At 34.8% G+C, this 18,146-nt stretch overlaps 1 protein-coding gene across 11 annotated transcripts in view; it reads left to right on the top strand.

The window, feature by feature from the left end:
* The window catches only part of garnl3 (GTPase activating Rap/RanGAP domain like 3), a 92,060-nt gene that overhangs the window by 53,089 nt on the left and 20,825 nt on the right, over positions 1 to 18,146 (top strand). For 8 of the 11 annotated variants that reach the window (XM_028462640.1, XM_028462641.1, XM_028462635.1 and 5 more), the window contains 15 exons: positions 2,046 to 2,164; positions 3,642 to 3,706; positions 5,108 to 5,171; positions 5,281 to 5,307; positions 5,466 to 5,541; positions 7,670 to 7,768; positions 7,878 to 7,981; positions 11,769 to 11,877; positions 12,026 to 12,071; positions 13,219 to 13,325; positions 13,412 to 13,527; positions 15,584 to 15,706; positions 17,525 to 17,599; positions 17,685 to 17,799; positions 17,911 to 17,937. In XM_028462640.1, the coding sequence (XP_028318441.1) occupies positions 2,046 to 2,164; positions 3,642 to 3,706; positions 5,108 to 5,171; positions 5,281 to 5,307; positions 5,466 to 5,541; positions 7,670 to 7,768; positions 7,878 to 7,981; positions 11,769 to 11,877; positions 12,026 to 12,071; positions 13,219 to 13,325; positions 13,412 to 13,527; positions 15,584 to 15,706; positions 17,525 to 17,599; positions 17,685 to 17,799; positions 17,911 to 17,937 (1,272 nt within the window). The remainder of the gene's footprint in view (positions 1 to 2,045; positions 2,165 to 3,641; positions 3,707 to 5,107; positions 5,172 to 5,280; positions 5,308 to 5,465; positions 5,542 to 7,669; positions 7,769 to 7,877; positions 7,982 to 11,768; positions 11,878 to 12,025; positions 12,072 to 13,218; positions 13,326 to 13,411; positions 13,528 to 15,583; positions 15,707 to 17,524; positions 17,600 to 17,684; positions 17,800 to 17,910; positions 17,938 to 18,146) is intronic. The other 3 variants (XM_028462645.1, XM_028462637.1, XM_028462638.1) reach the window with 1 other exon arrangement.

Raw genomic sequence — 18,146 nt, 5'->3', positions numbered from 1 at the left:
TTTGTTTATAATAAATGAATGAACTGAACATTATAAATAAATACATAAATATATAAATAAAAGTCTAAAAAGAAGTTGCTAACCCTTTTTAAACTGGAAAACCTTTCTTTGAAATATAATTTTAAGCCAACATGGTGACTGAACTTCCCCTATATAACATTTCCAATGAATCACAAAATCACATTCCTGCAAACGCTAATCGCAACGGAACTGCCAAACATCAACAAAAAACACTATTACTTTTCTAATATTAAAATGGTCTACTGCACCACCTATTCCCTGGCAACACGTAAATATAGTAGTGTGGACAAAACTGTGACTCAGAACATTAATGTAGCGTGACCATTAAACTGGGTTTGAAAAATAAAAACATGGACCTGTTTCTACACATACCTGCTTTTTTAGTACTTATTAACACCTTGTTTGTTCTTAGCCTGGAAGTGTAGGTGGTGCTGCAAGTTATGCAACAAATTATTGTTTTTGTTTCTCTGTGACTGCAGACAAGAATAAAGTGTAAATATTGTAAATGTGGATGATAAAGTTAACGGGGAAGAAAACTTGTCAGGTAGATGACAAAAATACAAAATCTGGCCTATTTGTGCATCGAATTTGGCCAGCAGAAGAAAGTATAAATGACATAGTTAGAAAATAATTCAGTTATAGCTATATCAGCACTTCCAAATACACATGGATACAAAATTACAAATTTGCCATGCTTATATCTAGGAATGTAATGAATAATCGTAAAGCAGTTAAAAATCGATTCATAGGTATCACGGTTGATATCGATTTCCTGAAAATGTAATCGCAGTCCTTTTTTTAAACAGCAGAGGGCGCTATCTGTTTATCCTTCTCTTGTTTTAAAGTGTAGGCGGCAGGCGGAATCTGCTACTACTTTCTTTCTGGCTGCCTTCTACGCTTAAACATGTTCATAAATGAATCCTTACCCCTTTAGCACCGAAAGAATATCTGTAATATTATGTGAATATCTGTAAAAGTCACGTTTTTCTATTAGCTCTGTCTGCTAGCACATAGCATCTCTTCTTCACTGCACAGAATATCTGCATGGCAACCGAGCACTGGGTTACCAGCACCCTCTGCTGGTCCAAACAAATATCTGACGTAAATACAGTCAAATTGTTAAGGCACAAAATAAATTTTCAGTTGCACTTTCAAAAAGAAAAATAACTATTATGCAGTTTTGCATTGTTTACTACAGAACCAGAATTTAAATTAATAGACTTCTTCTTCATTTGTATTATTCCTTTATTTTTCAAAATATTGCACATTTCCTTCAATTATTCCACTAAATTGAATAACAATTATTCATAATATAGAGGAAATGTAATTTTAAGGTTACTTGAGGCTTGGATATTGTTGATCTCATATACTTTATATATTACTTATATATACCTGGAAGCACAAACTAGGGCACATTAATTTTGAAATTGCTGTTTTTCCTGCTAAAGTCTCTGGCCCACTAGAGATCATACTGGTCTGTATGTGGCCCCTGAACTCAAATGAGTTTGACCCCCCTGTATTAAAGTGATGAATTTAAAGCATGGAGTGTGGAAAATTAAAATTTAATCAAAAGATTTAAGATATTGTACTTTTTATTCCACGCTAGTGTATATTTTCAACATGACAAATTGCAGAGCATCTATAGATCGCCTGTTGTTACTTCAATGTTTCCTTGTTAAGAGACAATAAAGTTAGGGGGAAAAAAGGGGGCATCAGACAAAGACAATACAGCAGAGATCCTGCCTGTAATTGGATTTAGACTTTTGTTTGTGGAGATGTTTTTCTGTCAGCCAATAAGGCAGAGGCATGAATGTTGCTACTGAGCGCTGTGTTTTTATGATAATGAAACAAAGGGTCAGCTATCGCTGAAGAAATAAGACATGCTAGCAAAATGGAAAAAAGCCAATGATACTATAAGTGAAACCACAAAAAATGTATATTGACTGTAATCACGCTAAGTGTGTCTGCCACAAATAATTAGACAGGTTCAGGTTATATTTGTGTTTTATTTGTGTCGTCCTCAGTCCATCAGAACTATGTGGGCACGGACGCAGAGAAGAATCCTTTCTACCTGTCAGTGGTTCTCTCAGACCAGAACAACCAGCGAGTTCCCCAGTACCGAGCCATCCTATGGAGGAAGTCGGTGAGTTTACCTTTCATAATAAACTGTCAAATGGATTCTCCGTAATCAGGGATGGGCAACTTTTGTCACGGGGGGGGCCACAAAAATGTCAAATAATCAACATTTGTGTGAGCATTGAGAAAAATAACCGATCAAGAAACAATCAAAGGGTTTTTGTGGCTTCTTTTTTTTCTGCTTCTATGATCTTTTTTTGCTAAATGTTGTGTTTTTTAGTGCTGTCAAGAGGTTAAAAAAATTGTGTGATTAATTAATTATGCTCTGTAATTAATGAATCTAATTTTTTTTTTTTTTTTTATTCGCACCTCAAAATGACTGAGAAATGCCTTCAACTTGAAGTATTTTCATTTAAATGTCATTATTGCGATAGATGAAAACTTTGATATATAACAAAGTGTCTTTATAAAGTAATTTATTGATTTTAACAGACGAGAACAGATGCAGGCGTAGACGTTTACATTCCTCTGCATTTCTCAACCTTGCGTGAAAATAGTTGCAAATTTGGTTGTATGACATCTGTGATTTATGAAACATTTGAGCGTCATTTGCTTGTTGCGGCCTTAAATATTCATGGTTCAGAGGCCCCGCCCACTGAGGTCAAACAAACTTTGGCAAGAAAAGAGGATGGACAAAGATGTCATGTCGGCCACCGTATAAAGAAGCTAAGAAAAACGTGATGAATCAGGTGAAGTCTGCCCCCCTGTGTGCGCTTACAACTTCACAGCAGAGATCCTGTGGAGACACAGAAATATGACGTTTAAATCGACCTCAGTTGTCTGCATGCTGAGGCAATAAATATCACATTGAAGAAATGAACGGAACCCTTTAAAAAAGCCATAAAAATGACTAAATATAGTCCCTTGTCTGTGTTTATTATGCCTTTAGCAAATTCCACATATACATCATCACATTACTGATTAAATACTGCAGCACATTTTTAAAAGTTACATTTTAGTATCGATAAAAAATGTTCTCCAGTGCATGGCTGTAGTTAGTCGCTTTAATATCTGCTTTAAATGGGAAAAGAGCAACAGATGCCAATGAAGACAGAAAGATACTCCAGTTGTTGAGTCATCGTGTGTGTGTGTGTGCGTGCGTGCGTGCGAGATGTTTTTGTTATTGTGTTTGTAGTTTAGTGATTAAGTTTCATGAGTGAGTTTGGTTGGATCTAATGTTATCCTGCAGCCTTGTCCTGAACCTGATTATAGTTGTGCACTTCCTCCTCCTGATCACATTGATTTGTTTCATGAGATTCAGATCCTAACAAGTATTGGATGCTGTTTTTGTTGAACGGACTTTAGTCTTTATCCTTCGGCCCATTTTGTACATAGCTCACAAAAAAAAAAAAAAAAAAACCTACTACATAACTATCGTTAATGTAACCCTGGTTTGTTTTTACAGCACAAAAGTGCCATCAACAGGTGAATAAAACACATTAAGCTGCACTTTAATAAGCTGATGTTTTGTTTTGTTTACACAGGGGACTCTAAAGATCAGCCTTCCTTACAGTCCGACCAAAACACTATCAGTCAAGTCTATCCTAAGGTGAGAAATGCTATTACAGTTGTTTTCACTCTATTATTCTGTGTTTTACAGCAGAATTCCCCAAACATTTACTTAACTCAGAACGGGGTGGGGCTGGAGGGTGGAGTTAGTATGTAATTCTAACAATGATGTCACGAGATTAGGGGTTCTCAACCTTGGGGTCAGGACCTCATTTGGGCTGGCGAGACACTGGGAGGGGGTCACCAGTAGCCTTTAAGAAACAGAATATTTTTTAGCATTTCCAGCTCATTTTTGCTTGTTTTTTTTTACCATTTCTCTGCAACTGCACCAAACTTCTCACATTTTTACCTGTTTTTATCACTTTTTCTTGCCATATTTTTGCACTTGTTAATACATTTTTACAACATTATTCCCATTTCTGCCACTTCATCAAATTTCAATGTCATTTCTGAACATTTTTTCTACTTTCCAGACATTTTTGGCACTTTTAAACCCTTTCCACCACTTTCCCACCTATGTATGTTAACCCATTATTGTCACTCTCTTTTCACCATATTTCATGCTTATTTTATGCCAATGTAATCACATTCTCGATTTGCCACGCCCATTATTGGCCAGTTTTAACTAATTGTTCCTACTAATTGTTCCAATATTGACACTTTTTGAACCCTTTTTACCACTTTTTTTGTCTGTTTTTGCAATATTATTCAATTTCTATGATTTTTAAAAATCCCATTTCACAATCTTTTTCACTATTTTTGGTGACTTTAACCCATTTTATTTCAGATTAACATAAGGATTTACATCTTTAAGATGATTATATACTATATGGCACAAATAATAATATTCTTCCTGGATAACAGTGGATATTATTCAGATAAATAAATAAATAAATGTGGTTATCACATTCATATAACAAAGAATACTTCTATGCATTTGTAATAGTATTTGTAAGGCATTTTATGTTTATGGTAATGGTAGTTGTATAATGTGTATTTTTGTAAAATAATTTGTTATTGGTTTATTAGTGCAGTTAACAGAGGCTGGAGTGGAGGATGTTGTTTTATCTTGCTTAAAAATTAATAAATGAGTGATTTTTAATGATTATTCTGCTTGCACTACTAGACAGTGAGTGAGATTTATAGGAAGCACAGGAAAGTGTGCACCATAATATGTTCCTCATCTGTTTGGAATGCTTCCCAGCGTGGTGATACCTGCACGACTTTTGTGTTTCCTGCAGCATCAGGTGTCTCGTAATTCAAAACGAAGAAGAATGTGTGAAAAACAAGATGTGTGATTATGAATTTCTCAGGCTGTAGACTGAATGGTGAAATGTGAAAAGAAAAACTTAAACCTTTCTAAGTGAGGCCTCTGGCATTTTTTATTTTATACGTTTTAAGCATCTCTTTTTCCTGTTTTTCTTCTTGCTTTTTCTCACAGTGCAATGAATATGGACAGATTTGAAAGAGGCCCCAGGGAAATCCTGAACCCAGATATTCAGAAGGTGAGAGCAGCTCCTAATGAAACACACTGACACTTTATTTAAAATAAACACCTTCACTTTATGACAGTGTGTGTGTGAGATGTATGTTAAATAATGGTTATTATTCCAGGATCTGCTGGTGTTGGAGGAACAAGAGGTAAAAAGAAAAAGAGACGCTGTCTTCACATTATAGCTTATCCGTTTGACGCTTTTGTTATAAAGAACATTTTTATGTGGCTAAAGTATCATAATAAAATATTATATGTAACTTTGCACCAGTAATTTTCATTCAGTTTTAACATGAACTTTTTTCAGGGTTCAGTTAACTTCAAGTTTGGCGTTTTGTTTGCCAAAGATGGACAACTCACAGATGATGAGATGTTCAGTAACGGTAAGAACCTTTATTCTTTTCACTGACCTTAGAATATTAGAAAAAGAACCATAAATACTCTCACACAACTCAATTTTACACTTCAATCTCAATTCAACCTAAGTTAACTTAGCTCAACTTAACTAAACTCATTTAACCAAGATGAGCTCATTTCAACTAGATTCATCTTAATACAACTCATCATGATTTAAGGATCTCATCTCAGTTTAACTTATCTCATCTCTCATCGACTAACTTTAACCATAATCAACTCAACTTAACTCATTTTATTAACTTGATAGAAATGGACACAACTTAACTCGACCAAATGTATTTATTACTCTCATTCTAACTAAAATATTGCATTTCTAAAATAAACGTACTAAACACAAACTATTTTCACTTAAAATATCTTGTTTATTTTTTTAACTTAATTTGGTTAATTAGGTTAACCAATGAACTTAATTGTTATCTCAAAGATTAAGATCTTTGAGTGAGCCGCAACACATTTTAATTTAATGTATTTTAACCTAAGATAACTTTGAAAAGCATAACTAAGAGAAGAAATTACTTTGAACTCGCCAAAATAAAATAATCTTTTTTTTTTTTTTTTTTTAAATATTTTAAGTTTTTTCCAAAATAAAATAATCTAAGTTACCAAACCCAGTGTCACAGTCTGAGTTTACCTTTGTACTAAGATTATAACCCTAACCCTAACATACTGTAATCCAATAAACAAATAAAACACGTGTCCGTTCACTTTGAAAACAAAAATAAACAAAAATTAGTTGTTTTTTTCGCAAAAATTAATTTTCAGGTAGTGCGCATGTGCGCACATGCGCATATACAATATCAGTACGACACAAACTCAGTACATGAAATACTGAAGCAAATCTTTTTGAATAATATGTTATGGTTTCATTTATTCAGACAACTGTTTTTCAGGAAAATTAATAAATGAAACCTTAAAGCTGTGGTATTCAAATTATTTTCTTTAATTAAAAAAAAGATTCTTATTAGCTTCATATAGTATATCGTGAAAGTAAAAATTTCTGAAAAAATCGTACGTCTGCGTGCTGTCTGTGCCTTATAATTAAGTATTTTAGTTAAAAAACCCTGGTGACCCCCTCCAGCTCCAATCACAGGATTTAGTGAAAGGAGAAGGTGAACAGAGCCCACAAAGGAGCCTCCTCATTGGCTGCTGAGATATATAGTGAAGCGTGTGCACGGTGCTAACACGTGCATATTGCGTACACGTACCTGTGACGATGACATTTATTTTCGGCAACAAAATATGAACGAGGAGATGCTTGGATGCAACTTCAGACTGTTAACCTGTGTGTGCACGTTCAGTGCTTGTGCACAACTTCGTGCACTTCCAGAGGAGGAGACTGGGAGGGATTATCAGAGTGGGGGGCGGGATTTACGGTTCAAATTCAGCCACGCCCCTCTGTCATGATTCAAGATTCAGGTAGTGCAGCTTTAATATATTAGTCAAAAAGAAGACAAAAAGAACTTGCTGGAATTACAAGCAAACAATTTAAAATAATTGTTTATTTTATTTTATTTAATTTGACTAATCTTAATCTTACTCAATTTTGCATCACCACGACTGATTTTAATTCAATCTTCTTTAACCTAATATAACTTTAAAAAGCACAGCTAAAAGAAAAAATTATTTGCCAAAATAAATAATCTTAATTCCAGCAAGTTATTTTTGTCTTCTTTTTTAATAATATGTTATGGTTTCATGTCAGCAGACCAGCAGATGCCTCTGCAGAAGACTGGCAGTTGGCAGTCGAAACATGTCAGGAGATCAAAGTAAATTTCCTGAAAAACAGTTTTCTGAAGAAATGAAACCTTACCATATGAAACAGATCTTTCTTGATCTTGGTGTTGAGGTGTGATTGACACCAGACGAAGCCACAATAATTGTTTCCTTTGTATGTTACAAAAAGTAAATAAAAAAATTAAATCCGCTTCACTCACGTTAAGCATGCTAACACGAGGAGCTATTGATCTTCTTATTTACCTCTCAGCACGAGAGAAAATGGCCTCTTTCCCCTAAATGTCAACCTATTCGTGCCCTGAAAGCAGCTCGATAGCAGAAACCTACTGAGAGCTGGTTGTGTTGTTGTGTTTGTTCCAGAGACGGGCAGCGAGAGCTTCGACAAGTTTCTTAATCTGCTGGGTGATGCCATTACACTTCAGGGATGGGCCGGATACCGCGGAGGGCTAGACACTAAGAGTAATTTATTTTTATTTTATTTTGCTGTTCATTCAGGCTGCATTAATAGACTTAAGTTCACTTGAATAAATGTTTTGTTTGTGTGTGTTTTTTTTTTTTTTGTCTGCAGATGACACTACAGGAATAAAATCCATCTACACAGTGTATCAAGGCCATGAGCTCATGTTCCACGTGTCCACCATGTTGCCCTATTCCAAAGAGAACAAGCAGCAGGTGTGTGTGTGTATATATGGTGTGTGTGTGTGTGTGTTTTTTCTCCTGTTAAAGCCTTTAAGGCAGAAAAAGGTGAGCTTTCTTTCTCATGTCACAGTGAGAGTTTTTTTTTGTTTGTTTGTTTGTTTGTTTTTTTTTATTAGATGAGAATATTAGTCTGAACAAAGCAAACAGATATATTGTATAGCAGAGATAGGCGACCATGATCACAGCTGATGTGATCAACATTCACGTCAGCATTTAGATTAATGACCAATCTTAACATTAATACAGGAAAGAACAAAAAGCAATTTTGTGTATTTATTATTATTTTTATATATATTGCATTTTCTTGTTGTTGTTTTATGTATTTTTTGCTTATTTTTGGAGCCATTTGTGTATTTTGGATTATATTTTGGGGGATTTTCATTTTTCATTGTATTTTCCTGTCATTTTTGTTTGTTGTCGTTGTCACATTTTCTTTTGAAGGCCTCCAGTTGCCCCCGGGCCTCCAGTTGCCCCCGGGCCTCCAGTTGCCCATGCCTGCTTTATAGAATTGATGTTTTTATGAAGTATGAGGTGAAATCCACTCATTTCAAAGTGACATTTTTTTTTGCACTGTAAAAATGGCAAAAAAAAACCCATTGATTATGTACTTAAACAGTAGTTTCAATAGAACCATGTTAACCAAAAGCATACCTGTATTTGTATAACAGATGTTCCTTGACTGCTCAATGTATAGCTGCTACCAGGGTTGGGATCAATCACATTTAACTTACAATTATGTCTTTAATTATCCATATTCAATTACAACTCAATTATGATTATGGTGACCAGCAATTTTCCTTTTTATCGTTAAAATTGCAATTAGTAATTGAGAATGTAATTGTAATTTACTTTCATGCGATAAATAATAAAGTTCAGTTCCAATTAATCACAATTAATGAGCCTTTAATAAATAACTCCATAAAATGTAACCTTACTCTTGTGTTAGCTTTTTGTTAGCATCTCTTTATGAAAATGGGTTAGTTTTGATCCATGCCTTAAATCAGCTGTAAAATACACTATATAAAATATATAATAGTTGATAGTTAGTTGATAATATAAAATATTAGCAACGTGGTTATCTTGCTAGGCTTCTTGATCAATGAAAATATTTGTATTAATATATTTGGTGTGGACATTTGAGCCTTTTTTGTGTCAGTATACCCCTCAATTATTTTTTTTTTAAATAGTAAAAAAAATAAGGAAAACTCTATATGAAACATATTTTAATATTACTAATTATTAATTATTAATTATGTATGTGTAAGCCATAGAACGGTAACATGGTTCCCTCGTTTTGGTGTTTGATTAATATTATAATTATTTTTATACCAATTACAGTCTCAATACCAACTCAATTATGATTCCAACAGCAACATATTTTGACAATATAAATGACAATTATAATTTCTCAATAATTTTAATTTATTATCGATTATACGATTACAATTATAATTGACCCCAACCCTGGCTGCTACCCCTGACATTTGTTTTATTAGATAAAATCATAGTGTGAACCTGCCTCATAGATCAATAAATGGAACATATTTTACTCTAAAAAAAACAAGGAAAAAGGTCAAAACTGTGGCTGGAAAGTTTGTTTTCATCTCCACATTAAAAAATTACGTTAGATGAAATTTTCACGCACTGCATTGTGGGATGTGGAGTCGCTGACACGGATGCAAAGAAGTGTTTTTATTTCATTATACATAAAAACAGGCATATCTGTGGCTCTCCATGACCCTATAATATCCTAACCAGGGTTGCAAATTGCAGGGGGAGGGGCATACATTAAAAAAAACCTTTATTGTCCATTTCTATAGACTCCCCTGAAACCCAGTTTGATAAGCTTTGATGGCAACAACTCTCGATAGTTGTTTGTTTTTTTAGCCAAATGGTCCAAGAAGAAGCGAAACCTTGTTGAGTGAAGCAAAGGGCAAAATAAACACAGCCACTTACAGACAGAAGGAGAACAAAAGGACATTATGTCTCCACTCTAGGATGTCAATAATACTCAATGTGATTTCCAGAGGTTGGTGCTGAGCAGATCTGACACGTGATTGGATTTCTACTTAAGATTAGAAAGAAGAAGAAGAAAAAACAGTGTCTGTGTTCAATAATAAGAAAGGCTGTAGTTGTACAGTACTGTGCTGTATATCATAACCAGCTTAAGTCAGTGGTGATGTTTTCACCTGTGGCTATGCAATAGGTAAAAAAAACATGCACACAATGTTTGATACATTAACCAAAGAATCCAATGTCGTCCCTATCAAATAAACCAGAAATAAACAAAATTATCATTAAAAAACAATATATAAAAAAGGAGGACCACAGTTAACCAAAATATCAATCTTAATGTATCTATCATGTATTTTTTATGCATTAGTAGGTGTAATGAAAAAAAAAAAAAAAAATGAAAATGTGTCTTCATGTACATTTTTATGTAATTTTTCTGTATATTTTTTGACTGTCGTTAATTTTTTCTCTTCTTATATGTACTAGAATCTTGATTTATTTATTTTTTTTATTTTTGTCTATTTTTTTTATATATGGACCCCAAGAAGATTAGCAACCACCACGGTGGAAGCTAATGGGGATCCAATGAACAAATAAGCAAATAAATAAATAAATGGATGGATTCCTATTGGTCCACAAACTAAAGTCTTTTACATTTTAATCAGCTTAACAGGCTACAGTCCTATACAACCCCTCTAAAATAATTTATCTTAAATTAAGCCCCTCAAGAGAAGTTAAAAACAACAGAGAAAACATGAATTATTGTTTAAAAAACTAAATAATTCAGTTATCTCAAATTCAGCAACTCCACAATATTCTTAGGGCCTTGCATTTTTTGTTTTTATCACATGAATGGTGTCATTTTAATGGCAAATTGTGGAAAGAATTCTCAATTTTTCCACAAACCTTGCATTTTTCTCATATACATTTCCTTTTTAGTACACAAAAATCTAAAAAAAAAAAAAAAAAAATCAAGAATTATGTAATGAGATTTGAACTAATATTGAAAGCTAGGGCACAATTATGTTAAAGTTTTTTTTTTTTTTTCCCCCCACCTAAAATCTATGGCCCACTTGAGGTCATACTGGTCCGTATTTGGCTTAAAGTATGGAAGGCATCAACACTATCTACTCAATAAGTGACAGATACTTAAATGTCCTTTAGTTTATTTATTTTTATTTAATTCAAAGAGATTTTGTGGAATTATTTGAGTAAAAATTGAGGATTTTGGAAACATTTCAACAACATTTTACAACTGAATTATTTGGTCATTTCCACAATGATTCATGTTTTCTCCTTCATTTTCACTTTCTCCTGCGGGCCGAGTCGGATGTACATAAGGACCGTATTTGGCCCCCAGGCCTTGGGTTTGACACAAGTGCTCTATTACAGCAATTCTCAACTGGTGGGTCGCGGACCTGTACTGGGTGGGTCGCGGGCAACTGGTCAAAAATAAATAAATACTTGATGTCTCTCATATTGGACTTGTCTTTTATTTTGAAAGACACTTTTCTTTTGACATGTATGCTGCGAAATGCATGTTGTACAAGAAAATATCTAGATTTATATGTGTGATTATTCATCTGGTACATTGTTATTTTCTCTGCACGCAGTTTAAGCATTAAAAGGTTTTCTTCATGTCTTATATTGAAACTTGCTGCAGGAAATTCTGAATTTGTCAAACTTAATCCCACGAGTTAATTCTAAACTCCTTTGTCTTGTTTTGTTTTGGGGTTTTTTCATCCAGGTGGAAAGAAAGAGACATATTGGAAATGACATCGTCACCATAGTATTTCAGGAAGGTGATGACACGTCGTCGTCCTTCAAACCGTCCATGATCCGGTCGCACTTCACACGTATCCTTCACATGGACAGAGAATGTCAGAGGAATTAGCTGCTCATTAGTGACACGAGTTCTACTAAGTCATCATTAATTATGTGTCATAATGATTGTGTTGATTCATCTACTGAAGAATTATGGTTTCCTATGCTGTCGCTTTGCAGATATCTTTGCATTAGTAAAGTATAATAGCCAGAATGACAGCTACAGGTAAGTGACTGAGTGTATAATATATGTCTTTTAAAATTAACCCTTTAGGTCAGGGGTGGCAAACTAGTTTTAGTTCAGGGGCCAAATATGAAGTGGTGGAAAACAATTTCAACAATAATTTCCCCAAGTTTGCACTTTGACATATAAATGATATTTAAAGTACGTAAAGCGCAGAGTTGACAATATCCAATCAATAAGTGACAAATATCAGTCTCTGCAGGATTTGTCTTTTAAATGTCATTGTTTTTTGTGGAGAGAAAAAAAATAATTATATTTTTGGGAAATTATGAGAAGAATCTTTTGCAGTCATTTTTAAATCTCATATTGTTCAGTCATGAGATAAAAGCATGTGAAAATTTGCGATCGTGGAATTTCATTGAATTAGTGTATTCAGAAGACTGGAGATATCTACGACTGATTTATTTGGTAATTTACACAATAATTAATTTTAATAATTATTTTTTATTAAATAATAATTAATTAATTATTAATAATTAATTAATTAATAATTAATTTTTTTGTTGTCTTTTTTACTTTCTCTTGCAGGCCGAATTGGATGGTCTAAATAACGTGTGTTAAACACAAGGCCCTTGGGTCAAATCTGGCCCTTTGCAGCATCCAATTTGGCCCGCAGGAGAAAGTGAAAATGACAGGAAACATCAGGAAAGTCATTGTCTAAATGAAACTCAACAATATTTTCAGGGACTCTCAGTTTTTCTGGTGCTTATATAACATGATTGCAGTCATTTTTAATGTTGAAAAAAAATATAGATTCTTAGAAAATCTTTAAATTTTTCTCAAATGATGACATATTTCCCTAATTAAATAGAAATTTCTCATAAAATCTTGGAAATTTAAAAAAAAAGATCCTTTTGTCACTGATAGCTGTCACTTGTTGCTTGGATGTGGGCGGTTTCTTACATATTGAGCATTTATGTATACGTAGAAGTGCAAACTATGGCACGATAATGTTGAAATTACTCGTTTTACTGCGTAAAATCTGTGTCCCACTTGAGTTCAAACTGCTCTGTATTTGGCCCCTGAACTGAAATGAGTTTCACACCCCTGGTCTAAAGTGCCAGATTTGGCCCCCGGGCCTTGAGTTTGACATTTGTGCTTTAAGTTAAAGTCTTTGTTTCTGTCCTAGGTTGAAGATTTTCTCAGAGGAGAGCGTTCCACTGTTTGGACCACCGCTCCCATCACCGTCTGTGTTTACTGATCACCAGGAATTCAGGGACTTTTTATTAGTCAAATGTAAGAAAGTCTCTCAATTGTACCATCAGCTCTTTTTTTCTACTTGAGCATGTGTTACTCTTCTCATTTTTCTTGCGTGTTCTCAGTAATCAATGGAGAGAAAGCCACACTGGAGACGCCAACGTTTGCCCAGAAGCGTCAGCGGACCCTGGACATGTTGATCCGCTCGCTTTACCAAGACCTCATGCCTGACCTGCACAAGGTATTAGAGGAGTTTATGGATTTCATTTGTTGTCAAACCAGGTATTTTTCTGTTCCTCACGTCCATGTTGTTGATTATTCCTACTTTGGGTATCTGACTGCATTGCTCAGTCTATCTATACTGTACAGCTGCAATGCTGACTTAGAGGAGGACAATAGTTCACTTATTTCACTTTTGAATTTAAAAAGTAACTAAAGCCTGAGGTTTTTGCAAACCTGCCACTAGGGAGGAAATTAAGTCTATACCAGTGGTTCCCAAACAGGGGTACGTGTACCCCTGGGGGAACAGGAGCACATTGCAGAGGGTACTTAAAACGATTGAACAATTCATTTAAAAATAATCGTGAAATGTTTCTAGTTCCTTTTTAGGCTTTTTTTTTTTTTTGACAATTACAGCACAAACTAACAGTACTATTGCTCAATGAAATACTATCTTTTCTTGCAATTTATGGAAACAGAATATTTTCTGACAATAGGAGAAAATAATTAGCTACATTTACTTACTACTGAAGTAATCATATAAAAGTTGGAGTTTAACTAAATTCAACTTGAAATTCCAGTCATTGTTTTGAATGAATTTGTAGATCAAGCCTTAAGGAACCATTGTTTGAGACACAATTAGAGGTTTAGGAGAACCTGCTGTTCCACAAATGAAATAGTATTTGGGTACTCATGATATGAAGGGGGGGTACACATGATTTGACAAAAATGCAAAGGGGGTACACGAGACAAAAAAGATTGGGAACCACTGGTCTATACTATAAAATCTCCAATTAATCTTGGAACAACAGAATTCTTTGAGACCAAATTGTGGGGGCCATTTGTTGAAATAACATGGAATGACCTGTGTATTCTTTCAGGTTTTATGGTTCTATTGAAACTACTGTTTAAATACCTGATAAATGTTTTTTTCTGTAATCTAAAATCTTTGAAATTCAAAGGTTCACGAAATAAAACCAAGTAAAAATATTCAGTGTTATATGGTATACCATGTGGAACATCATGAATAATAGACTGTTGGTCTGGACCCGGCCCTCAGACAAACCTGATTATAGCTCAGACGCATGCGCAGTAAGTTGAATGACGGTAGTTCCGTCACTGCCAAACCCGTGTCCTTCTGGCTATAGTTCAGTAAATTTGATTTTAACCCTAACCCAGGAAATAACTTAAAATGTTTCTTTTTTTTTTTGTATATGTATTTTTAAAGGTGGAATTTGCCGTGTTAAAAATAAATAAAAATGAAGAAGAAAAAAAAATGTCAGAAGTGGGATTTTAACCCACATCAGCGGAAGGAAACATTTTTGAGTCTAGCGCCTTAGACCACTCGGTAATCCTACGCTGATGTTGGAAAGGTGATGGAACTGTGCATGCACTGAATTAGTCAGGTTTGTCTGAGGTCCGGGTCTGGAACAATAGACACTTAATAAAAATAACACTGCTTAATTTGAGCAGCTCTATTCTCTCCTTCTTTAAGCTACAAGGGGGTGCTAAAAATGTCAAGCTGCATTTTTTATTTAATTTGGCTGGTCCATAATGCAGCCTTCAGAACTTTTATGTTACAGAAATGAGAATCATATTTTTTAAAAACAGTCAGATAAACACACACTGTCTCCAACTTTTGCAGTAAAATTATTTTTCATCAACTAAGATTTGTTACATATTTGTTACTCTTTATTGGGGATTTTTTTTTTTCCTTTGCTATATCATATTGTGATTATTTTATATCGCCAGCCTTATGTCGTATTTCATATTGTATTATGTTAACTATTTTGTTACACCCCTCCTAACTATCTACTCAATACGTAATACCTCTCTATTCACAATTCTCTGTCTAATACATCTGTTTTCAGCAGATTGGGGTTTAGTTACTCTTTATTCTACGTTTTTGTTCCTTTATATTTACTCTAACAGCTAACTTTACTCTATTCCAGCAGAGTTACACTGTTGTTGTTCTCCCTCTTGTCAGGGTCAGTCAATGAGACCCATTTCTGTTTTCTTTTTCTCTCTCCCTCTGCATGTGTGTGCGTGTGCAACATCTTTGTGTGTTCCACGTTTAGGTTCCCTTTTCTCCGCAGAACATGTTGAACCGTCGGTCCTTTAGTGACGTCCTGCCCGAATCTCCGAAATCAGCACGCAAGAAGGAGGAGGCGCGACAGGCGGAGTTTGTGAGAATAGGACAGGTAACGTAGACATGAACACACGAACACGCACTAAAGAACACACTCAAATGTCCGTGCTCACAAATCGGTATGAACCAATGTCATTGTTTGCTGATGTCCGTCAATGTTAAATCTGGGTTGTGAATTGTTTTTTTTTTTTTACCATAATAATTATTAGCATTACTAGTATTAAACAGCATCAGGGTGTAGGATCAATACAAAGGTAAATATAAATTTACTTACATAAATAAAATTAATTTTGCTTTTGAATAATATGTTACGGTTTAATTTATTTAGACAACTGTATTTCAGGAAATTTACTTTGATCTCCTGACGCCTCTGAAGAAGACTGGCAGTTGGCAGTCGAAACATGTCATCAGATCAAAGTAAATTTCCTGAAATACAGTTGTCTGAATAATTGAATCCTTGACTTATTATTTAAAAACTATTTGCTGGAATGATTACACGGCAGTCAAGAAAACATCAAAGCGATTAGCTGACACCTCTGAAGAAGACTGGCAGTTGACATTCGAAACATGTCACAAGATCAAAGTAAATTTCCTGAAATACATTTGTCTGAATAAATTAAATCTTAACATATAATTCAAAAATAACTTGCTGAAGTTATTACGTGGCAGTCAAAGAAACATCAAAGCGATCAGCAGATGCCTCTGAAGAAGATTGGCAGTTGACAGTCGAAACATTTCAGGAGATCAAAATAAATTTCCTGAAAAATAGTTGTCTGAATAAATGAAATGTTAACATATTAAAAAGAAGGCAAAAAAAACTTGCTGGAATTATTACACGAAAGTCAAGGAAACATCAAAGCGATCAACAGATGCCTTTGAAGAAGATTGGCAGTTGACAGTCGAAACATTTCAGGAGATCAAAGTAAATTTCCTGATATACAGTTGTCTGAATAAATGAATCCATGACTTATTTCAAAACAATTTGCTGGAATGATTACGTGGAAGTCAAGGAAATATCACAGCGATTAACAGAGGCCTCTGAAGAAGGCTGGCAGTTGATATTCGAAACATGTCACGAGATCAAAGTACATTTCCTTAAAGACAGTTGTCTGAATAAATTAAATCTTAACATATTATTCAAAAAGAACTTGCTGAAATTATTACGCGGAAGGCAAGGAAACATAAAAGGGGTTAGCAGACACCTCTGAAAAAGACGGGCAGTTGAAACATGTCAGGGGATCAAAGTAAATTTCCTGAGAAACAGTTGTCTGAATTGATGAAACCATAACATATTATTCAATAATTTTCCTTTTCTTTTTGTAATTATCGTAGATTGTGGCGTGGCCTCAGTGGTTTACTATCTCTCCCTAACGTCTGAACACAGAGCCAAACATTGACTTGTGCTATAAAGCATGAAAACAATGGAAGGCAAAACGTGTCAACTCATCGATTATGTTGTTGTGGGCATTTGTTTCCTGTTAATCTGACTCTCGTTGTATGGGTGGTGTCTTTAGACGTCCTATGATGTAATCTTAGCCGTACTTTATCACCTACGCTCTGCTGTAAATACTGTTCTCGCTTCAGTATCATTACTGGTGTTAAGCGCCTGTTCTTCTTGTGTTCTATGACACAATACGAACCTGTTTTTGGAGTAATTTAACTTAAGATGCTTTAAAATAACGTAATAAAAGAAGACATAAGGGTTGCGACCTGAAAAAGATTGGGAACCATTGTCCGACAGTCACTTTAGAGAACCAGGTCTTAAACCATGAACCAGGTGTGATGCAGATGCCTTTAACACAGATCTTATACAATAAGTGTTTGCACCTTTATCTGATGTTTCTTCATTATTCTTTTTTTTTGTCTGCAGGCGCTTAAGCTAAAAACAATAGTGAGAGGAGACGCTCCAACTAGTCTAGTCACCACAGGCCTTTGTAGAAAAGAGGTAAGAGTACCGTAGTCACCTCAACTGTATTGTTTCAGTTTTTCCTTTCACAGCGAGTGACTTTTTCCTTTCTGCTTGTCTGCAGCCATGGGAGTCGCAGTCGTTCTGCAGCACGTTCCCCTATGACATCGTGTGTTCTGACTCCTGGGGCCAGTCTTTACTGGTGGCCACTGAAACCGCTGGGGTCATGCTGGTGGATGGTAAGGTCAAAACTATTATTGTATCGTTTGCCCTCGAGAAGTGGAATCACTCAATACTCAGTAGAATGTCAGAGCCACTAACATGGGCACTGGTAATGATGTGTTTTTCAGGCCCCGACCCAGCACTGACCAACAATGGTGAGTATAGCCTGCAGTCAATACTATAATGTGTTTAATGAACATGGTTTTCTATATGTATGCTGCCTTTTTTCTATAGCAGAGTTTTAAAAGACAGTTTATTGACATTCTTAGCAAGGAATCAGGACAAAGAAGAGAAACTTTAGTCACAGTGGGGGGGCCACAAACATGTGATTGTCTATACTGAGGGTCACATTATCAATATTTAT

The sequence above is a fragment of the Gouania willdenowi genome, chromosome 12 (genome assembly GCF_900634775.1).
Source record: "Gouania willdenowi chromosome 12, fGouWil2.1, whole genome shotgun sequence".
Lineage (NCBI taxonomy): Eukaryota > Metazoa > Chordata > Actinopteri > Blenniiformes > Gobiesocidae > Gouania > Gouania willdenowi.
Note: the sequence above shows the minus strand (reverse complement) of the source record. Positions and strands in the feature narration are given on the sequence as shown.